Source organism: Aulostomus chinensis, chromosome 4 (assembly GCF_037954235.1).
Source record: "Aulostomus chinensis isolate RoL2024-O1b breed Wild chromosome 4, RoL_Achi_v1.0, whole genome shotgun sequence".
Classification (NCBI taxonomy): Eukaryota; Metazoa; Chordata; class Actinopteri; order Syngnathiformes; family Aulostomidae; genus Aulostomus; species Aulostomus chinensis.
This window is the reverse complement of record NC_141323.1, coordinates 3,924,217-3,947,246: the sequence shown is the minus strand read 5'-3', so window position 1 is coordinate 3,947,246 and position 23,030 is coordinate 3,924,217. Positions and strand designations below refer to the sequence as shown.

Sequence of the window (23,030 nt, the reverse complement as noted above, 5' to 3'; positions counted from 1 at the left end):
TATGGCTTACGTGTTTTATGCCAAAGAGCAAAACATTAAAATATCTTATGCAATCTCTTACTTCAGACATTTAACCAAAAACCAGATGACTTTAAAACAAGGGAACAGGAGGGTCAACAATGCTGACTTACTTCTGGGTTTTAAGACTCATTCCTATGCCACTCTATAAAAAAGTGTGTATAAATAAACAGATAATGGGCTTGAAATCAGTATCTAGACGCAACATTTACCTCTGGTGGGGGGTACAGTGTCAGGGGCTATCAGGGGTACGACATGAGTCATCTCTTGGGGCAGGTTGTTATTTTTAGATGGACCTGACTCGGTTTGAGTAAACAAACTCGTCAAGGTTTAGCATGTGTAGATTTAAGACATTGAGCACAGTAGGAAACAAGAAACTGAAGCTGACTGACATGCTCGAGATTATGCATCAACATTCTTTCCTTCTTCAGTTAGTATCTCTTCTCGTAGGAGCTCGATCAAATAAAAACACACAACTGCATTACATAAGATGTATCTGGTTAAGCAGATTACTATAACATAGCTTTATTTAGTGGTGTAGTTGTCAAACAGCCAAAGACTGACAAATTCACTAAGATTGAAGTTATTCCCTTCCTATTTGAAATACAAGAAGAAAAAATTGAACCCATTTTTGAGAATATCTGACCAACTTACTGAGGTTGAGGTTACTTTTGTGGCTCTTGATCTTATCGACAGCTCCACTGTAAAGCAGCTCGAAGCTGTCGAAGCTGAAGTCCTCCAACTTGCACAAACCCATCTGTTTCTGTCGCTGGCCCGTACCCGGGACACTCAGACAGGAACGGGATGGCAAGGTAGCCGCCTTGGTTCTGTCTTGAAATCGAGCCACGACTACAGGTTCTCCTAGATGCTCATTGAGCACCATCCACGATCTGACAACCTCAAAGCTCTTCAAACTTTGTCATAGTTTATACGCCATGTTTACATGTTCAATTCAGAGCCAACGCAAAGACAAGTTCCTAATATGTCACTATCAACACAGGACACTGTCCTGACTATTCTGAGGCTTCCACACAATGAGAGTGATGGTCACTGGGCTGGACTAAGAGAGAGTCTAGCTCTGGGTAGAGGGAGGAGGGGGCAGTGGGGGTAGAGAGAGGTGGGGCTTTGCTTGGTGGCCAGCACACTAAGGCGGTCTGGAATCTGAGATTTTTCAGTATACTGGAGCTGCCAGACACACACATACTCAATGCATGCTCATGTATGCCTTTGTATGAGTGATTGTGTACTTTTGTAGGCTCTGGTTAGAGTTTTGACATGTGCACAATTGTTGTGTAGTAGTACAGCATGTGTGTGATGTGTACAGGCGTACTGTACTGGATATACACAGGCACAGCAAATCCTCTTTCATCCAAGCAAGCAAAGTTTGTTAAGACCCCAAAGGAAAAGTACTGAGAGAGTTTTCCAATCCAGGCCAGAGACAATGGCTCTTTTCAGTAAGCAAAGGTGGGGGCACAAGGGGTCAGTGAGAAAGAGACGGAGAGGGAACAAGAGAGAGTGAGGACTGGCTGATTCACGTTGGCCCCGCACTGTACCCATTCTTCACGGTATTTGCCACTGGTCAACTTGAGTAGAAAGCAAGGTTGAGCTTAGAGGCCTCCAGCTGATCTGGACAATACGCCATTCAAGTCTTGAAAGCACACAATGAAGATGGGGTGAAAAAACAACAGACTCCGCCTGTTTTTTGTGTGTAATAAATATAACTCCTTTGCTATAGAAAGGAAAGGATTTCCAAGTGATACCATTTGAGTTTTCTGAGCAAAAGTTGCTATCAATTGATAAAATACAGCTAAAAGTTAATAATTCACTCCTGTTGATGAACAATTTGGAATTTCATTTTGAAGTTCAGATCAAGTAACAAGAGGAGCAAAGAAGAAGTATGTTTTTCATCTTGTAACTTTTCCGCGACCTCCTTCTATGCCAGTCCTGATATCGCTGGGTGACCTAGATTCCACTCATTTTTTTCCCCTTAACAGTATTACGTCGACTTCATGGCTTAATCTGAAACAACAGTATTCTGTTTCTCTTGTGTCTCTGCTGACATCTTATTCACATGGCAAAGAGCCAGACTTCTTTCCAGGCAGCGTGTGCGGGGAGTGGTGGGAACAGTCCACATTGGTCAGGTCACTCTGTACGTGTGTGAGCAGACTCAAATATCTACGTGATAGAAAGAAGCATGCAACAAATAATCCACATAAACTGATAAATGTTTCATAATCCAATGTGGTGTCAGCAGGGAGGATAGCATCTGCTTGTTTGGAGAACAGTGATTATATTATAGATATATTATTACATGATAGATATCCGCTCAAGGCTCTGCACGCCCCTGTAAGGACCCAACAGTATATCCATAGATTAACACCATGTCCATGGATCAGTACTGCAGTACTAGAAAACAAAAAAACTGTCTTCATATGGGGAGGCTGTACAATTTCTGTATATTAGCTGATCTGGTTTACACATATAATTACGCTCTCTTGATCAAAAACTCAGACAGCACATGCCCAGCAGGTGGTGGAGGATATGCTGCTTTGGCGTATTCTCAATTGACACTGAAAACTCAGCCCACGTGGCCACCTGTTGCATTCACACGCATCGCCAAAGCTACTAAAAGATGACTCAACACGACTGCATCTATATAAAATATAGGAAAAATAAATAGATAAACCAGTACACACCTCTGACCATATATACACATATCAGAGTGTGAGGCTGTTTTGTAGAGTGACAGACAGGTGACAATATTTGGATTTTGCATGAAAGAGCATGTTAATGAGCTGTGTTGCAAAATACGACTTCCCGTGTCCTATTGGCGGTTTTGAAAGTTCCACAACCACAGAGAAAAAAGTTGACTGGGAGATCTGTGTGGTAGACCATTGGCTTAACATCTCAACAGACAGGAAACTGTGAAAATCATCTCTGCATTTGTTTGTTTTTTAGCTGTGCTGCACTATGAACGTGTGTGTGTGTGTGTATGTGTCGCGTGTGTTTCTCTTCCCTGTGTGAAGTAGGACAGCCACTAGGACACCATATTGATCTACCAGTCACAGTAGAACTCACAGGCTGTCCTGTTCCCACACAGTGACCTTCACTACACAATGACAAAGGGACAGCCACACACACAAAGGTGTGGTTAAAAAAAAAAAAAAAACTAATTTGAGTAAAATTCAGAAGCACAACAATCACAATAGAATGCCATGGTGAGAATGGATGAAAAGAAAAAAAGAACGCTCCTGTGTGATTAGCAATTGGGCTCGTGTGGGTTTTTTTTTAGTTTGCCAATATTCTATTTTAGGCTACCAATATTCTCTGCAATCTCTCTTTAAATTGCATGAGATATCAACAAACCAAGCATAAGAGGAGAGCAAAAGACAGGTTAAAAAGTAAGGAAAGGACTTGAGCAACAGAAGATGTATTAAAAGGTGCTCATATCAGCACTAAAGATGAGGAGGAGATTGCTACAGGCACAATCTTCTGCCACGTAACCATGACTAAAGGGTCACTTTCACTCAGCTCGCTCATCCACTTACGTTATGTATATATTATGTATACATTATCATATATGCACTTACTTACAACACATTATTTGATGCATTCCTTTGATTTTACGGTACTTCTAATATCTTCTGACGGTCCCAGGGTTACTGCTCAAGGAAACAGCAGTCACAGGAGTGTTTGTCATAAAATGTGTGTGTGTGTGTGTGTGTGCGCGCGCGCGCAGACAGGAAAGCAAACAAACACAGCCATATATCAATGATGGACATTGCACGCACGCACGCACAATACAGCAGCAGTTTTATGTTAAACACTTGCATAATTTACATCTCCAGTGTGTTGGTGTCCTCTGTGGCTGCTGCTATAAATCTAAGACACTGAAGGTGTTGCACAAGAGAGGATGAAGCAGCCAGTCCCCTCATAGAGGAGGGGTGAGCAAATGATTATCAACCTGATATCATGAGAACAGTGACTTAATAAAATAAGTCAATGGGACATGCTCACTCTGCTTTTCAGACTTGAGACAATTAAAAAAAAAAAGTACACTGACGTTTTATTTTTACAAAAGGGTTAATACTTCGATTTTTCCTCACATTATACAGCAGAACTCATGCTGAGTATTCGCAAGGAGCTCTTGATACGGTATGCAACACAATACGATTTTACTATGAAATGTTGGGATACGATAAAATACAATTTGTGTTGCTATACTTCGTATATTTTAAAGAATATAACTGCCCTAATGTTCATGGGTAATGATTTGATTTTACCATGACATATTACGATATGATACTGACACGACAATTTGACAATAGAAAACTTGCTCATTGTAGAATTTCTGAAAATCAACAAGCTGGGAATAATTCAATGTGACTTCAACCAATCAATAGAAACAACAATATGTGTTAATCAGGAAATGAATCACATTCTACCTGAAGGGAAATAATATCAGGACTGTCTGAACTGAGATCAGTAGATGATCCTGCATGTGTGATTTTTTTTCTCTGTTTCCACTGGAGCTCAAGTAAACGATCCCTGTCAACAAGGGTTCGCCTGGGACACCACGATCTTTTGTCAAGGTTAGACGTCTACAATTTATCTACTGAGGTCGTTTTGCTGGCTGTTTGGAACTGTATTTTACATGTTAACAATGGTCCAAATAAATTCAGTGGTGAGCACAAGTCCCTGTTCTTTTTTTGTGATTCAAGTGATCCCACTTTTACTTTACATCACACAGAGAGAAATACAGAACACTAAGCAATAGAGAACAGTGTTTAACACAGTTCACTTGACCAAGGCAAGCGGGCATTCCTGTAACATATTCATTCAAGACAGAAAACAGAGGGAGAATGAATATGCTTGTGTGTGTGTGTGTGTCTGTCTCCTTTCATGTCCGGAAATGTGGTTACAAATTAACCAATTAAGTGCCCTCAGAATAGCGCAAGTCAATCACAACAAATGCCAGGGGAAAAGCCACGGGTCATTGTAACCACACACACACACACACACACACACACACACACACCATCTGGAATGGAAACTCATGCCTCCTGTGAAGACAGGACACAAAACACCGCAGCAGTGTGTTTGTTTTACCATACAGCGTGGGCCTGCACTTTATTTTGGGAAGTGGATCAAACGACGTCAGTGTGTGATAGAGAGTGAGAGAGTGAGTGTGCACGCCTACACCCAGTTCACTCCAAGTGTTAAAGAGATCCAAGAAGCCAAAATGATGTATTGCTTGAAATGTTGATGCACCTCGAAATAAATTAGCACTTAAAACAGTCGGAGGTTGGGGATAATAACTCTCACTTACTTCTACATCAATCATTGCAGACTGACTTCAAGTTCTTTCTATCACCAAAACATTTCATGGTCAAATCTAGAACTACAATTTTAAATTAACAAGAAGTTAAAAACTGAGTTGTCAAGTATAAACTGGCATGTATGAACCGCAGCTAACTTAGGTATTCAGATAATAATCATTGTGACTTCTCCCCCCCCCCCCAAAAAAATCAGGCTAAATATTCAGCCAGTTAAAAATCAAACAATATTGAAGATCTCCAAGCTGACATAAATGTTTAAAAAGACCAACAAGGTAACAATTCATAGTGATGGTATAAACAAGTTAAAATTGCCACATTTCAGTGTGCGATCTCCAGGAGTAGCACTGGTGATCTGAGGACCACTTTCATCCTGACTGAAAACTGAACTCTTGGATGGATCCCCATTAACTTCTCTACCGGCATTAATGTCCTTCTGAGGGCGAGTTCAGTCAAAAACGTACCATGCTTGGACCCGGTACGGATCACTCAATGTGAGCGGGCCCTTACCCTTGTTTGTGCATCAATCCTAACGCTGTGGCATGTTATTTTCTTAAGTTGCCTGTGCTCCAGTAAAGATCTTACACAACACAAAACGTCTTTTCTTTTGCCCGTCTAATCTGATTATCTTAAACGAGTGACATACTGCACGTAAATCTGTATTCATCCGTTCACGTAACTGATGAATGGCTATACTCAAGACTAGCCTATGCATTGTTGATTGTATGGTGACCAAACAAAGGACAGGAAAGCAGAGAGTGCAAAAGCAAAAATAGAGCGCAGGGCCGAGCCGCTCTCATTAGATGCTAATGAATGATCATGTTTCTGTGTTCCCCAAGAACCATTGCTCGCCAGAGATATGACCATATGTTTAGAGGCATAAAACAAATGGAGAAGGGAGGGGATGAGCAGAGGAGGGAGCTGCAGGAAAAACAAAGAACTTGGGGTTACTTTAGGAGAATAAACATTGCCCAGGAGATACTACTATCCTTTCAGTATCAACACTAAGATTAACAACAGGAGGCATGTACCAAGAGTCCTCGCCCTCAGGAGTCACTTACAAAATGCCAAGTGGCTGCCATCTTAGGTCGAGCAATGAAGGCATGTCCATTCCGAACTCTTTGAGCTCACACCTGGCGGGGTGTATGCACACGTGTTTGTCAGCTCTCATAAGACCACCGGAGAAAAGATAAAGGGAATTAAAAAAAAGCACAGTAAAAGAGCAAAAGAAGTGCTGTGACTGATCTAGAAATGGAGAGAAGCGAATGGCAGGCAGGACCTGAAAGAGCAACTCAGCAGGATGGAGAAAAAAGGGCAGACAGCTTGGGAAGATTTTTTAAAGGGAAAGCAGGACAGAAAAGAGAAAGGACGAGGACAGAGGAGAAGCAAGAGACAGGCAGGATGAAGGACAGGTCCATACACTGGGGGGGAGCCCGTCTAGCTAGCATCTTGACAGTGTCACAATAAATCCGACCCTTTTAGCTCCAGCATTGGCATTATGAGGGAGAACATAGCCCAAGGTCTTCTCTTTCACACTCTCCCCGACTCTCACTCTACATTGGATAGACAAACAGCTGAAAGGGGGGGGCCTTCACAGTCCAGTCCACACCACAGGACTGTCAACGTGCTGCATGGTACAGAACATGCAGTACACATTGTTGGATACATGGTTGGACAATGGACGTATGTGAGGACTCGAGCTGAGAGTCATCGAATCCTAAATATTTTTCAAATAAAAATGACTCGCCCTGAAAACATAGCGGAAGCATTTCATTCCAGTTCGCTAGTGAGTACATGATGTGTGGGAGTCTAAATTCAGATGATACAGACTAGATGAAAGGTTCTTATTTAATTCCTGACAGTAAAAATAAAATCTTCTTCTCTCAAACTGAAGAACAACAAATAAGATTTAAATGAATGTAATCTGGAGCTACAACCTGTCAGTCAAAAACTATGACCGAAATAATACCGCAGACCCAAACTGGTGGAATTCCCATAAGAAAAGAAAGCACTCTCCAGTCTTGGTGTGCAACATTATGGGAGGGCAGTTAAAATGATGACACTGATGTCGAAAAGTGTGTCGCTGTGAGTGACACGGCATCGGCACAGCCACCTCCAGGAAATGCATCTGAATGACCGCTGCTTCCAACTTAGACCACTGTGATTTCAGTGCATCACACTGATGGATATCATGCTCAAGTTCCAGCATCATGATACTGGTTTGTACCAAGTGTGAATTTGTGCTACATTATGTCTTTCCACCGGACAAAAGACAGACTAATTTTAAAATGCTTGTTTTCTGAATGGAGTTTGGATTTTATGAGATGCAGTCAGTATAACAGGCTGTAATCCTGAAGTTTTGTTGAGTTCGGATGCAAAAGTTTTCACTGCCAAAAGGTAAACGTCAACTTCACATGAAAACATCTAGCTTTTTTTGTTGTTGACATCATAGGTTGGTGACCACGAGAGCAAAATCACCTGTAATTCACAGCTCTTAGATTTACCTTTAAGCATGTGTTTGGCGTCATTAGCAACTCAAACTGGAGGTTCATATTTCTCAGATTACCAAAATTAATGCAACAAGTGATTTCCAATCCAATGCTCCACAATGAACCTCTCTGGTGCAGAAAGGGAAATTGTTTAGAAATAAGTCAGCAGCTTCCATTGCACTCAAGGATATGATTTCAAGGCAAGACTCCAGTCCTTCTAAGTTTAGTTCCAGGTCTAAATTTTGAAATTACACCAAGTGAAAGCAACTAGTTATCCTCCATAAATTAGAAAAAACAATTTTCATCTACAAAGCCATTTAAATATTACTTTTAAATTGATAAGCAGACAGAAAAGTATACACAGCAGCCTCCAGCTCCCTGCGCAGCTAGAAATTAGACTGATAACAAGATATGAAGTAGCAGATATATTAAAATAAAAAAAGTCACGTAGCAGAAATGTTTTGTCCTTGCAATAAAAATACGACTGAGTTTAAGGTCCTCAGGAGACTGAAAAGTAATAGTGTTTAGAAGGAAGCTTTCCCTCATTTTATGAAATGAGACATCAAGTGCAAATATGTCAAGAAGATCTTTCTATTTCAGTAAGCTGAATAAATCAGAGGATCAATCTAAAAGCCTGCACTCCAGACTCAATCAGTTTTCGACAATCACATTATAAGAAAAGGTACTTAAGAGCAGGAGCTGTGGACGAGGGAGTCATACCAATATTTCCACAACATCAAAATGTCACCACTGCCAGACTAATTATTGTGCCTTCTGCTGCAAGCAATCAGCCCGCCCACACGCATATACAGTAAACTCCTGAGCAGAATGCCACTGGTTCAGGGTTTTTCTCTGGGAGGTGGCATGGGTGATTGTGGGTAATGTAGGAAAACTCAAACAGACAAATAAAGCAGTTTGGACATGAGGCAGCTCACACTGATAACAAATGAAATATCAACAAATGTAGAGACTGTTGACTCAAGAACAACCGACTAAAACGCCTGTTTACTTAGCAGTGTTCATACACAGTTTTACAAATTAGCTTTGCCATGAATGATTCACTCATCTAAAGGAAAATTTAATGACCCTGTATTGTCTGACATGTCTGTTTGCACATGAAAAATAAATTCATGTACCAGCATATCCGTAATACAATAAATGACAAGCTACATCGTCTCATACATAAACATCTTTAAGGTAATCAAATATTAACACAGCACACTTATTTGTAAAGTAAATTTGTGTGTGTGTACTCACGCAGGAAATGTTTCTCCAGTAAGGCAATTTCCAGATGGCCTTTGACTTCGTTCAGTCGGTCTAACTCTGATCTCTGGAAGTCCTGGATGGCTGCAGCCATAGTGGGAGACCCTGAACCTGCCTGTGTGTGAGAGCGAGCACACACACACACACACACACACACACACAGAGAGCAAAATATAAAATCTGTCATTAGAATTACATACTCTGAAAAAATACATACACTCAAGAGGGGTATTTGATCTAACATGCACATACAGACATTAGCATAGGCGCTATGACTCACACTAACGTTTCCTCTCCTGGTTTAAGTCCAGCTGGAGTGAGAAAGGAGGAGCAAAAAGGAGGAGAATCCCCCACTTCTGACTTCAGCAACACAGATGACTCACACCTCTGACTAAGGGCTTTAACCCCGCCACACACAAACACACACACACACACACACACACACACACAGAACTAGCAACACAACATTGAGAGATGACGGCTGTGTGCGAGGTGAGAAAATAGAGGGGTGAGTAGGTTACAGTGGGAGAGGAGATGAGGAGAGGTGGCGGTACACGCTGATGATGAACACTGCAGGTCTCTCTGCCCGACTACAGCTGGGGTCCTTTAAGAGACTCCTGACAGACACACACACACACACACACACACACACACACACTGCAGTAGCTTCTCCCCGACAACAACCAGCATGGTTTGTGTGACTGCATCGGCACACTGCAATGTCTTCAGCTCAGAGAGAGCGAGAGGGGGAGAGGGAGAGAGAGAGAGGGAGGGGAGGGGAGAGAGAGAACGAAACTGACAGTGACCTGAAAAATGTGTGTTTTAAGAGAGTGAGAGAGAGTGCTTAACGAGACGAGGGTGGAGAGACACAGAGACACCTGCAGAAACAGAGATGAAGCGTGTGTCCCTGAATATAAAAGCACTTCAGAAAAAACAAATGAAGGCATCATCTGGAAGTGGAGTAAAGTGTTTTACTGAAAAAGGAAAGGGAGGGGGACAACAAGGACACAAGATAAAAAAGTGGAGAAGAAGATGCAAGAAGGGAAAAAATGAGAGACGAGATAGATAGGAAGTACATCGATGAGATGAATGGAAGTTGTTCTACATTGCGAGTGATCAGATAAATTACACTTTCTTATTGTGTCAAGCTGCCAACAGTTTGAACAAAGGAAGATGTAAACCTGCATTCATGCTGATACCGCAATCACCAATCATCAATCGGAACCCTCCTAGTTATCAAAGTAGGTCAAGACCTGACGTCATCCTTGACAATTAATGATAAATTATTGTGCAAGTCCTCTCAGTCTTTCCTGACAGACAGGACACCATCTTTCAGGGTGAAGGAGACATGCTGGGGACACAGGAGACCATACAGCGAACACGCAAATACCCGCTTCTTAAAGTAACAGTGCGCTGGGATGTTACCCGTCATTGTTATTCGCCTCACGTTCACTCACAGGCTTCTATCAATTGGCTGCTGGAGTTTATATCAGGTCAAGCTTAAGGCTGCATTCTGAGAGTGTACGTCTGATCGTCTGTCTGCTGTAAAAAAAGAAGTCACATCTGTTCATTTCTGTCATGCAGCAGTGTTAGGAATCAGAAGAGCAAATAAACCATAAGACGAGTTGATTTTGTCTAATTAAATGGTGAAGTATCACACCAGATACAAGACTGTGTGTGACCATTGCACATATGTGTTATTTAATTAGAATATAGATGTCACAGCGGTGGCCATATGGCTATTATTATATATAATGTATGATCACGCCAAGCTAGTGGCATATTTATCAACCAAGTCACAAGTGGGTTAGACATAGCAGTAGCGCCCTACTCTAGTATCCTTATTGAAGATGTACTTTTTCTGACCCAAAGACAGATTTAGGCAATGATATCTCCATGATTAACACAATTCTTATCTCAATATATTAATATTATTCAATATACTTCCATGACCGCATAGTTCCCACACTCAGTCCATGGAGGTCCCAGATCTGAACATTTCATCGTCAGGTCAGAAATGTCCCGCTCCATGTCTTATATAAAGCTTTCATTCCATTTCTATTCTCTGACTTCTCTTCAACAGGCGGACGAACTCCTGAACCTGATGGTTCTGTATGGAGGCAGAGGAACTCTCACTGCTGACTATATTACCTGCCTTAATCCTTGTTTTTAGATCATTCTCATTTGATCTTCACCAACTGCCTTTGATTCCGATTTGATCCACTCTCTCTGCACCCACCCTCTTAAAACTGCTTCCAAGCCAAACTTTTCATAGTTGAAAATCGTTTTAATTATGCTGGATGCGACTGTCACAGCAAGATATGCAACACATATGATGCAATTTCAAGAGGCCATTTCAAAGGACAGCAGTGGGCCCAGTAGGCTGGTGGTCCGTTTGATTAGCCGATCCAATAACGCAGCGTCAGCATGAGTAATCAATTCCTTACCGTTATAGGGAAACTCAATCTTTCATTTATTCTCGTCTGACTTGTCAGCATGATCCTGATTCCTGGATCAGTTACCTTCAAAATTATTTTCCAGTGCAGTGATTTTGGTTTCAAAAAAAAAAAAAAAAGCAGCAATGCATTTATTACTATTATGTTTTTGTCAGAGCTGCTCCGAGAGCCTAATTGTGAAACATTAGACCATAAGTCAAGCGCTGCTGTTGGTCACTTGTTAGCAGTCAAGCTAACATCCTCTCTTGTGTGTGCGTGCCCCTTTCCTGCTAGAACATCGGGTTAGGAGCAGCAGGGAATAACATCATCACGCTACGTTTCATAGTTGACCACGCTGTGAAATCACATTCCTAGGACATAACATCCTTTTGTCTGCATGTACTGACAACATATCGTCACCACGTCACAACATTTTGGTAGTTATGGATAAATCATATTGTAACAATGACAATTTTTAATTGACAAAATCAGCATCAGATATATTGCATTTCCATAAAGTTGTGTTTTTTTTTTATTAAATTCTAAAGTTGAATTTCCCTCTTCAATTAATCAATAAAACCTTACTTTTGTTTTTTCTGTCAAAATGTAGGCAAATCTCTTTTCCTGCACTCAGTCGATTTATTTTCATAAAATATTTCACATATGCTGATTCATGCCTCAGACATTAAATGCACAGCAGGGAATACTAGACTGACTTGGCAGAGGTCTGCAGTCCTCTGACTGCACTACCAACCTGTACATGATTCTAAACAGGATTGGTACAATCAGCATCATACCATTTTATCTGCATTTCAAAATGTACTTCAGATAATGGATGGCGTGACACAAAGAACACCAAATGTTGCCAGTGATTACCACCAGTCTAGCAGGAAGAGCAAGGAGAGGCAATTTGAGGTCACAGCAGTAGTGCCCGTCATGACAGGACACCATCTGCCCAATGACATTTAGCCTGTTTAATAAGGACAACACTGGTTAGTCTGTCAGAAAGTCTCTGTGTGTATGGAGCAGCCCAAGGGCATACTTGATCCTTTTTCCCCCCCCCCAAACGGATGAGGTAATGGGAATAAATAAAAGGTGAGGTTTTTAGACCCGGGTCATGCTATCAGGTCTTGGAGGGTGGAGACACAGGCATCATCACAGTCTGAGTGCCTCCAGTCAGCCAGCAGGGATCCATAAAGACCACTGTGCAGCAGAGATGACATTTTCACTGAGCTACAGCAGCTTTACTATAGAGGTTGAATGCAACTGCATGCTTTGTGTTGTGGCAAAGACACTAAGTGCATGCCTGGAGCTTGTGTGTGTGTGTGTGTGTGTGTGTGTGTGTGTGTGTGTGTGTGTGTGTGTGTGTGTGTCACAGCAGGAAGAGTTAGTTTGGTCTATATTGAGGTTTCTGAGAATGACTCATCAGCGCCGTGATGCCTCGTGCAGAACAACCCTGGCCCAGACACAAATTTTAAGCAAACGGCAGAAATGTCGTAAAAAAGGAAACGCACACTGGATATGTTTCAATCGACTGGTTTGGAGCAGACACAATAGGATTTGTATCACAAGAGAAGACAGTGTTATAGGCAATGTTATACAACAGAGAAGAAAAAGAGCCATCTAAAAAAAAAAAAAAAAAGAGCAGTCTTGTGGAACCACCACTGAGAATTGGGCTATTAAACAATGTTTGGGAATATCCAGAAAGACAATAGTGGAAACAGCTGGTCAGTCACAGGAGTTTAAGATTTGCGACGTCAGCGGTTCACATCTGCAGGAGTGCCCTGATCACATTCACAAAGACTCATTCATCCTGGAAGCTGCAAAGAACAACCACAGCAGGATCTACTGGCCACGGAGCAGCTCCACTGAAGCAGAGAGGGTGAAGGGCCTCACTCAAGGGCACCTCAGTAGTGGTAATGAGGGTGGGGTCGGCGCTGCTTTCAACTGTCTACACCCAAATTTATCCTGCCAGCCTCTCCAGTCAGAACGAGGCTGCCACTCCCCCCCCAAGTGTCATCCCACACTTGCCCCAATCTCTTCTGACATGTGAGTGTGGAATGTTTTATAAGACAGATTGTAAACAACTTTGCCACAAAACTTTGCGAACAGCAGCAAATAAAGTCACTTTTCTCCTTAACCCACATCCAGAGACACTATGGAGTCACTGTGGGTGTGTGGACAGTAACAGCTCTGGGCAAATGATGCTGGGTAGTTAGCTTAGCAGTAGAAAATAGCCACACTCAAAGCCACGCCCATAATGGACTTTTCACAATGCATGTTTATTACAATAAACTGCTATACGTTCAGATCCTTACAACTATGCTTGATAAAGCTGATGTCTATGAAGAAAAGAGGGGCCATGGGAATGCCACAGTTGATTTGAGAGTCAGAGAGAAAGGAATGTCTTCAAGGAGCATTGCACCATTTTAACCGTATCAGAACAAACCTGAAGCTTCAAGCATAAATTGTGTATCCCACTTCCTCTGCATGGCTAGACTCTTCAGAATCTCAAACCTCCCCTTGATTAACTGCAGTATTTCAAAATTACTTCCATAAGTCACTGAGGACACTGATTGTGTGTGTGTGCGTGTGTGTGTGTGATAACTGCGGGGTATCGTCCATCAGCCCAGCCCTTTTAAAGCGACTAATCCAGTCTTTTCCACATTGCATCCATACATGCGCTTAATGACAAAAACAACAATCCTGTTGTTTGTCATCCACAAGGCTGAAAGATTTCCAGAGCCCATCTCTGTGGTATTATAGTGAGTGTATCTAGCGTGGGAGGACACATAATAAATATCGATCTGACTTCCTGATGTTGCTGGTACATGTCTGAGTATGTTTCCTCTTCATCCTGCTCATGTCATCCTCTCTGGAGTCCCATCTTTCAGGCTCAGCCTCGTTTATCACTCCCCCCATTCTAATCAGTCTTCATTTCTCATCTCCCTCTTCAATATCTATTAATCTCACCACTGCTTTCACCATTTCTCCTCTAGTCCATATCTCCTATTTGAAAATCTTTATCTCTGTCATCGTCAACATTTTTCTTTACCATGACAACCACGCCATCATACTCCCTCTCCCTTCAGCACACACACACACACACACACACACACACACACACACACACACACACACACACACACACGGGGAAGATGAGAACCTACAGGGTCTCGCAGGAGGTCCTCTGTGTCCCGCAGAGCTGTTCTGGGCTTCAGCTGCATGTCCTCGCTACATTCGTTGTCGGAGGCGGGTGGCGACTCAGCCAGATCTGGGAAGTCGTCTCTCGTCCTGGGGCCTCGAAAGCGGATTTTGTCCAGGCGCTTTAGCATGGTCAACACCGCGCACCTGGGCTTTAACTTAACATGGCGGACAGCAACCCTGTTGTAGACAGAAGACATAGCACGACATTTAGTTTCAACCTCTGAAAGTGACATAGAATTTCTTTTGCACTAAAAGGCTCAAAGTATGTGCCCAACCCTTCAGCCTACACAGGAAGCAGCACCAGTAACCCATGACAACCACATCCTTTCACTTGTCTGGCAAACAGTTGATGGCAACAGGTCTGCTGACCTCATTTATCAATCTGAGATGGTAGGAGCTGTAAAAAGTTGTGGCTGGCTTCATGGTGTGGTATGAGGAGCGGTGATGAAATGATAACATATCGAACACAGGGGGTGAGGGTCATTGTTACCGGAGTCACAACAACTTGACACAGCTGTAAAAAAATAATCAGACCCAAAGCAACATACCACTTATTTCCTCTTCAGACCCAAAGCAAGCCACCTCAAGAAGCAAAGCCACATCGGAGCAAGTTTTAAAGCACAACAGGCGATTACTGCAGTCACATGGAATACGGCGTACTGAAATTACCAGCTCCGCCTCAACTAGTGAGGTCTTGCTGCTTTACCAGGGAGGAAACCCCCCGAGCCTATCCTCATCCTGACATGACACCCTGCATTTGATACAGTCGTCCTTTTGCATCTCTACCAAACAAATTAAAGCTGTCAGTTAACTTGCATGTTGATATGTGATGGTCTGAGCTGACACGCATGTTGGGAGGAAAGAGACACTGATGAGTCACATTCAAAAGCTCATTATAGACCAGACAAACCCTTGCAATACACACCGATGTTATCATGTCTCCTCGCTACTACCACTTTATCAATGTTTGTATTTATGTTTACTTTCTTTCCAAGCAAAAAAGTTATTAAACCCATTCTTTGAATGAAAACTGCTGCTTAGTCAAACAACAGCTGCTGATCTGACAGCATACACCTCGTCATGGAGGGGGGAAAAAAAGGTTATCATCATTTCCATCAGTGGAGAGTCCAAGAATCTGTAGTAGTAAACGTGACTATAAATTTGGGGAGGTATTAAGTGTAGTTCTTCATGATTCAACCCCTGGAGATGACTTAATCTGTTTGAGTGGATGGGGAGTGTTCTCAGTGCCAAGATCTGGACGGCTACTTTTTTAAATGAATGACCATCTAACTGGGCAGGTGACTGGCTTGATGTCCTACTACCTGCTGATATTTCAACACGCGTAAAGTCAAAGGCTACATTGCATATTTAAAGGTTCTTCTGTCCGTGCACCTGGAAATTAATCCAGTCTGGCATCGTCATCATCAACAACATCCAAATGATGTTATTCCAGCTCTGAGGGAGGGGGAATGATCAGAGGGGGCTTGAGTGACAGGGACGGACACCAGCTACGGAGGAGGGCTTTCAAATTGAGCCGTTTTGACTTTCAGCCTGTATCATGGGTCATTTTGAGAGATCAGAGGAGGTTTTTGTCATCGTTTTTCCACACACCATAATGAGCCATCATTTCCTTTCAGTAACACGTGGCCAAGGAAGGTCTTAACACCAAATTAACATAGATTGTGGCAAGTAAATCTTAAAGAACAATCCAACAAATTGTCGTGCATCTACACTTTAAGTGCCAAAATTGTAAGCACAAGACTTGCACCTGGTGAATCCTTAAATATGAAATGCTTTTGTAAAGGAAAGCTGCACCTCATGAAGCCAGAAATCTCTTCTGAAGACCATTGGGGTTGTATTTTTGTTTCTTCTTTTCCTTTGTTGCAATGCTTTCACTTTCTTCTTTCACTACAGAGCGCAGCAAAGCAAAATCATCGATTCCAAACAACAAATTTCAATAAAACAAACCAAACTTATCAACAGTTACCACCGTTCTATATTCTTGACTATTCGTATCTTAAATATCTCTATTAATCACTGCCACATTGTATTATTATTTATGTATGATACGATACATTAAAACTCTGCATGTATGAACATTTTACTGTTTGACTCACTGAATTTTGAAATTATATAAATTCATTTGTGACATAATGTACTTATCTAACTGTACTTTGTGTGAAAGATTTGAGATTCCTACACACTGCTGGTTTAAAAACACACTGCTCCCTCCCAGTAAAATGACTCAGAGTCTCAACAGTAACATCCACTGGGACTTAACTGTACAGAGTAACAATAATAATAATGTATTTGGAGATGCTTGTCACACAGGTTATTTTAGGGAGGAAATATACACAGGCCGATACTCTCTCTACCTCTCAGATGGCGGTTCAGAGGCAAGGACGACGTCACATTCATCTAAAAATGTGACTCCTCTGGGAGGCCCTGGGATGCGGGTGAGAGAAACGTGGATACAGTAAAGGGTATTGAGATGTGCCCGCAGATAAATGGGCAGCAATAAGGAATCCATAATGTTTCGACATTAACATCTGAGTTTTATCTCGACACGTAGACAAGCCACCAACATTCGAGTGGAGATTACTGAGCTGACTGCTGATCTTTCCCCCCAGAGAAGCCAGTGGAAACATTTAGAATGGCAGCAGGTTATTAAACACTTCCCACCTCTTGCCATGACACCTGTCATGATGAAACCTGTCCTCACAGCCACCACCTGCATGCACTCCCAGCCTCCTGGAGACCACAGCGCTGGATGTCGTTCACTGGTGGTCGGCTCTAATAACTTGCTACAACAATACTGACAAAAGCCCTCGAGTGCACATTACATCGATTTAATACCACATGGAAATTAGGGCAATCACAACACCATCCGTGTCACACAATACATGGGTAATGGTATGATTCTAATCACGATACACGGGTCATGGTGCGTGTGCTTTCTTCACCAAGTGTTGCGCCATAACGTATACTCAGCTGTACAGACAGCGAAACACTCTCCCTATCAAAATCAAAGCAACGGGCTGATGTGTCGATTTTGGAGGTTTAATCGGGATTAATTTGTCAAAAGACAGTGCCACAAAAGCTCTGATGAAGAGGATGGCACTAGATTGGAGCCAGTGGTACCGTGTGGCTGTCTAAGGTGAGATTTTGAGAGGAAGTGACACATTACCTGTTAAGGATTACCAAAATAAAATTCACATAATCTACACAAATATACCACTAGGGTTAGCAGAGGCATTGCTCAACAGATCTGGCTCCGTAACAATACCTATCATAATACAGGGTTAACAATATGATTTTATCAATATATTGCGAAACAACTGGTAGGCAGTATATACTATCATACATATTGTGATTCTCTATATGACTTGCTGAAATTTTACAGGATAGTGCCACGCAGAACTTGCATCATATTTACATTATATTATATTGATAACGAAGACAAAATGAGTCAAAAGTATTTTCAAGATTTCCTTTCCAATGTATTCGACAATACTGGCAAACCAACAGAGTTGTATACTGTTATTGAAGATGGTAAATCTAGCTTCTTTTAATGTCATATTGATAAATAAGGTGCATATGAATTCTGATACACACTGAACAGCAACACGCTGAAATATACCTGTCATGACATACATAGGTCACAATACCATTTTGGCTAGGGGCTGCAATATTGAAAAATTGTTGTGAAATCGAACATTGCAATACTTGTTTGTTTGTTTTTTCCCCAGAACAGCCCTCCTGGAAATGAAGTGTCATGGAGTTACAAATCAAGATCAATCGTTCAAGTCTGAAAGTACATGCTAATATAAATTAAATTCTCCTCTTAAAAAAAAACCTTACTTATTCCCACTCACTGCGATTTCAACCATGCCATCTTAAATGAAAGGATGAAAAGATGAAAAGAGAGAAGAAGGAAGAGGAGGAGGAGGAGGAGGAGGCTTTAGCTCAAGGTCTGATCATTATGCGAGTGTTCTTGCAGGAACATTCAAAAACAGGCTGCATGATTCATTTGCTCTCAAACACCAAGGAAACTTCCATCCACCTTTGCTTCGCCATAAGTCATTTCTTTGACGCCAGCTAGAGAGCGAACTGGTGCAGTCACGAAACAACAAATATATACCCATAACACCAAAGAACAAAGTGACAATGTACACAGGCTGTGTTAGTGTTTGTTTATTACCTCTGAACACACACACTCATCAGGGGTGAGTAGCTTTACAAGACCGGAGAGTATCAGCTGCGTAAGTCTGAGTGTGTGAGTAATCTTCTGCTAATGACCTGTAGTAACTGGAGGTTACTCTCGGCCACACGGGTCATACTATCCACGGTAGCCAATCAGGGCCATTCAAGGCAGTCTCATACCCTTTGCTCTACATCAGAGCTCCTCAGACAGCTGCACTAATAAGACCTCATTTAACGCTTACACTCCCCGCTACAGCTGCATTTTTAGGTAAAAAATAAACAAACATCTGGGTAAGAATTCCTCTACAATCAGCCAGGTTTCACAGCGACCACTTGTTCAACGGTGTCCTGTACTTGAAAGCGCAGTCTAAAAACTACGGTGGTGCTTCATTCCTGACGAAAGGAGGATGAGAGAAACAGAGCTCTTTCCTGTGGAGCTACTCTCAATTACGACGCCAAGACAAAGTGAGAGATTAGCATGACCTTTAAATAGCGCTTCTGCCTGGAATGTTCCAGTGGGTTTCAGCAGCTTTTCTTGAGCACTTCCATTTAGAATGGATTCATCTAAAAGCTATAGTTGACATCAGGCTACTGACGTGCTGAACAGATAGCATCTGTTGAGAGGCACCTAGCCCCACACTCATCACAAACCCTCCAGCTACATCTCTGAGCAACACAGGAAGCTCCTGAGTATTAGGGCTGGGTGATTAATTGAATTTCAATAATGATTTTGGCTTCCCACGCACACAAAAACATGATTATCAAAATAAAACCATTGTGTCTCATGCCATGTAATGCTTTGTCTGGTGTTGAGAATGTGGAGCACACGCAGAGGCAGTAATGTGCTCCAGTTTGCCTCCAAAACCTCGTTCATGTTCAGAACCGGGGGGGGGGGGGGGGTTCTGCTGGTGATGAGGATGATCAGTTCCTTTACAAAGTTTATATCTAAACTATTGATGAAATTACTGTCTCATTTTGGACGAGCGGTTTGATTTCTCTGGATTCAAACACCAATCACGTGACAGTCAAGCTGGATTGATGAGAGCGAGCAGCGCAGCCACAGGTTCCTGAGTCTCTTAGTGGATATGGTGTTCCAAAGGAAAAGATAAATCACGACTTCAATATCTGTTGAAATAATTGTGGTTATGGATTTCACCATAATGATGCAGCCCTGATGAGTATCCAGCAGCGGTTCAGCCTTCAGAACAAAAACTGCCCTGCTACGTCGTCCATGTGAGGCAAAGCTGTAACCTGATGACAGCAGCATGACAGCATGGTTGATGTCCCTTTCCTCCCAATGCTCTTATAAATACTTCATTTGTTAGTGGGATCTGTGTATTAAATGTTATAGCAGTCAAGATGAAAATGGAAAACTACCAATGAGGCTATGTCCCACTATAATTCACAATTAAAACTATGAGTTTCAATAGACTGGGATGAAAAAAATGACAGGTCGTAATTCTCAGAGGTGGGAATCAGAGTTACACGCTGAGTGAATCACGATATACTTTGCACACAAAAACTACAGTATCACTACACACCGATTCTGTGACATCAATATACTAAAAGCAAATTAATCTGGATCTTCATGATTAGTGACGTACGATTAATGGAATTGCACTCGGTGTCAGCCTGTGCGACAGTGCTGCACAAATGTTGCAGAAATGGCTGTTTCTGTTAAACCCACTGTTTTTTTTTTTAATTGCTTATTATCTACTTCAATAAAACATTATTTTTGAAACAGTACTGCAACCATTTGTTTTTTGGATTATTTTGAAGTTTTGTATTACACTTACATGTATTCCCATAGCACCATTTGCAGATACAAAACCACAAAATGCTTCACAACAAAAAGAAAAAGTGCGAGTTTCATGCTGAATTTCTGAGTAGAGAACATCTCACAATTATCAGTAAACAAGTGTGCATGTCATTAACTTTTATATTGAAATAATATCCGTATTGGAATATGATTTTTTTCACCCAAAACATGCTGATACAGAAAGCACAGGAACTGAACAAAGGGCAATATTTTGTTTTGTTTTTTTAACTACTCAAGGGCTGCATTATTATGAAAAAATTATACAGTCGGCTAAACAACGATTTGTGATTCATGTCAGTGTCACAGAATTTGACAATTGATGACAAAGAAACACACACACACACAATAACAACCTCATCAAACAGTGACTGGGTATCACCATGGTGAGATTTAGTTCAAGTATTTTAGCTGACACCTACTACTTTACATTTGTCCCACGTATTAATATTTAATACATCTCACAATATAATGCCATCCAGTTCTAAAATGTTGAATGCGTGATGACCAAACCTGAACATTATCATCTTTGTAAAAGGCCGGGCTGTTGAATCACAGTGCAAGTGCACCAAACGATGTAGCCGCTGAGTGTTTACAAGACTCTCAAATGCAGGAAATGTACAAGCAAACAAAATTGGAAAAAAAAAAAGTGGGAAGAAGCTGTAGCTTCTACCAGGCCACTAATGGAGCCCTGTGGGCAGCACACAGATGGATCTACAAAACAAAAAGTCCGTTATGGCATCCCCTTTTCAAAGCCAACATCCTGGGGTCATTTTTATTATAATTACATGTGCTGTTGTTGCTGCGGCTGCTGTCCTCCTGCACCCAGTTTTAACATTGCTCTTTCACTCACTGCCATCCATCCCTCCTTCTCTAATGCTATTGTTTCACCAGGCAGTTACATAAACAAATGTAATCAATACTTTCTGAACAACTGGTCAGCCTCCCTTATTTCTCTCTTTGATTGGACAATAGTGCCTCTTAATCCACAGGACTTTTTTTTTTTTTAAGTACTGATTTGGCCTGAAATGTAGCACATCGTGTGCAGCGTCATGTCTGCAAACTCAATCAATTGTACAATTTCATACGGCATACTGCCACGAAAGGAAAACTAAAACAAAGAAAAAACAGTTTGTAAATGTACTATTGGCTGTCAGTAGTGTGCAGGAGACTGTTCCAGAAATAAAAAGTATAATTTAAATCCTGTGTGAGGATTCAGATTCCAGCACTTCCCACGTGCATGTGAACACACCACTAAATAGCAAACTAAAAACCTAGCTAAGACGGGCAACTTTGATCAAACATGACAACAGACGATGACTCTGAGCGCCTATTTAAGAGGTGGCAAGATCAACTGTTGCCTCCGAAAATGTTTAAAAAAAAAAGCCACCTGATAATTTAAAAATATAAAGTAGCTCGTTAGCAACAGTGTTACCATTAACAGCTAAGGCTTGTTGGCGTCAAATGGCCATTTATGACTCAGAAATGAGGAGAATCAAATATTTTCATCCCGACATTGAACGTCACACTTTGATGTTCACGAGGGCCCGACCAGACTAGTTAGCTTAATTTTATGAGCGCAACCGTGACTAAATTTTTAGGTACAAATGAAAAAGACTCACAAAAGCTGGAGTTTAAGATTAAAACATCGAGTTAAGTGTTTCAACAAATCCTTAAGAGGTCGGACATTTTTTGTAAAGCCAATATTACACTGAGAGACACATTCTAAAAGCGAATAAACCGCATTTTAGACGACCCAGACACAGTGGTAACGGAATACAACAAACATTTCTGGTGATTTCTCAAAGTCATTATATTACATAACTAAATAACGGTGTGAAGAGGAAACAAGTATTCTTACCCAGCACGTAAATCGTAGCAAAGTTTCATGAACAATTGCCGTTAGTCTGCTTTATCCGTCGGTACACCTGCTGCCCAGGACGGCCACATTAACGCCAGTATTGCGGTGAAAGCGACTGGGTCGGTCCTTCCATCCCCGCAATAGTATCCGCTCGTTTCCAGTCACCGACTACACGTCGTGTCGAGTGGAGCGTTTGGCGGTCAAACACAGCAGACTCTTCAGGGCAAAAATACCAGTTGCGTCCCGCCTCCTCCCGGGGGAGAGCAGCTCTGAGCAGCGCCGTTAGCCCGGCTGGTGGAGGTTACGGATACTAGCTGGTTGGCCTGCCGCTTCGTCTCTTGTTGATCTCGCCGCGACGGGTAACAAGCGGAGCCGAGGACATTTCGTCAGGGCGGGCTGCTA

At 41.9% G+C, this 23,030-nt stretch overlaps 1 protein-coding gene across 5 annotated transcripts in view; it reads right to left on the bottom strand.

Moving 5' to 3' along the window:
• Positions 1-23,030, bottom strand: part of gramd4a (GRAM domain containing 4a) — a 42,298-nt gene extending 19,268 nt beyond the window's left edge. The window contains exons 1-3 of one of the 5 annotated variants that reach the window (XM_086201139.1): positions 22,629-23,030; positions 14,712-14,925; positions 9,101-9,221 (exon numbers count right to left, since the gene is read on the bottom strand). In XM_086201139.1, the coding sequence (XP_086057265.1) occupies positions 9,101-9,221; positions 14,712-14,925; positions 22,629-22,657 (364 nt within the window). In that variant the 5' untranslated portion in view covers positions 22,658-23,030. Of the gene's footprint in view, positions 1-9,100; positions 9,222-9,386; positions 9,727-14,711; positions 14,926-22,628 lie in introns of those variants that run through there. The other 4 variants (XM_086201138.1, XM_086201141.1, XM_086201140.1 and 1 more) reach the window with 4 other exon arrangements.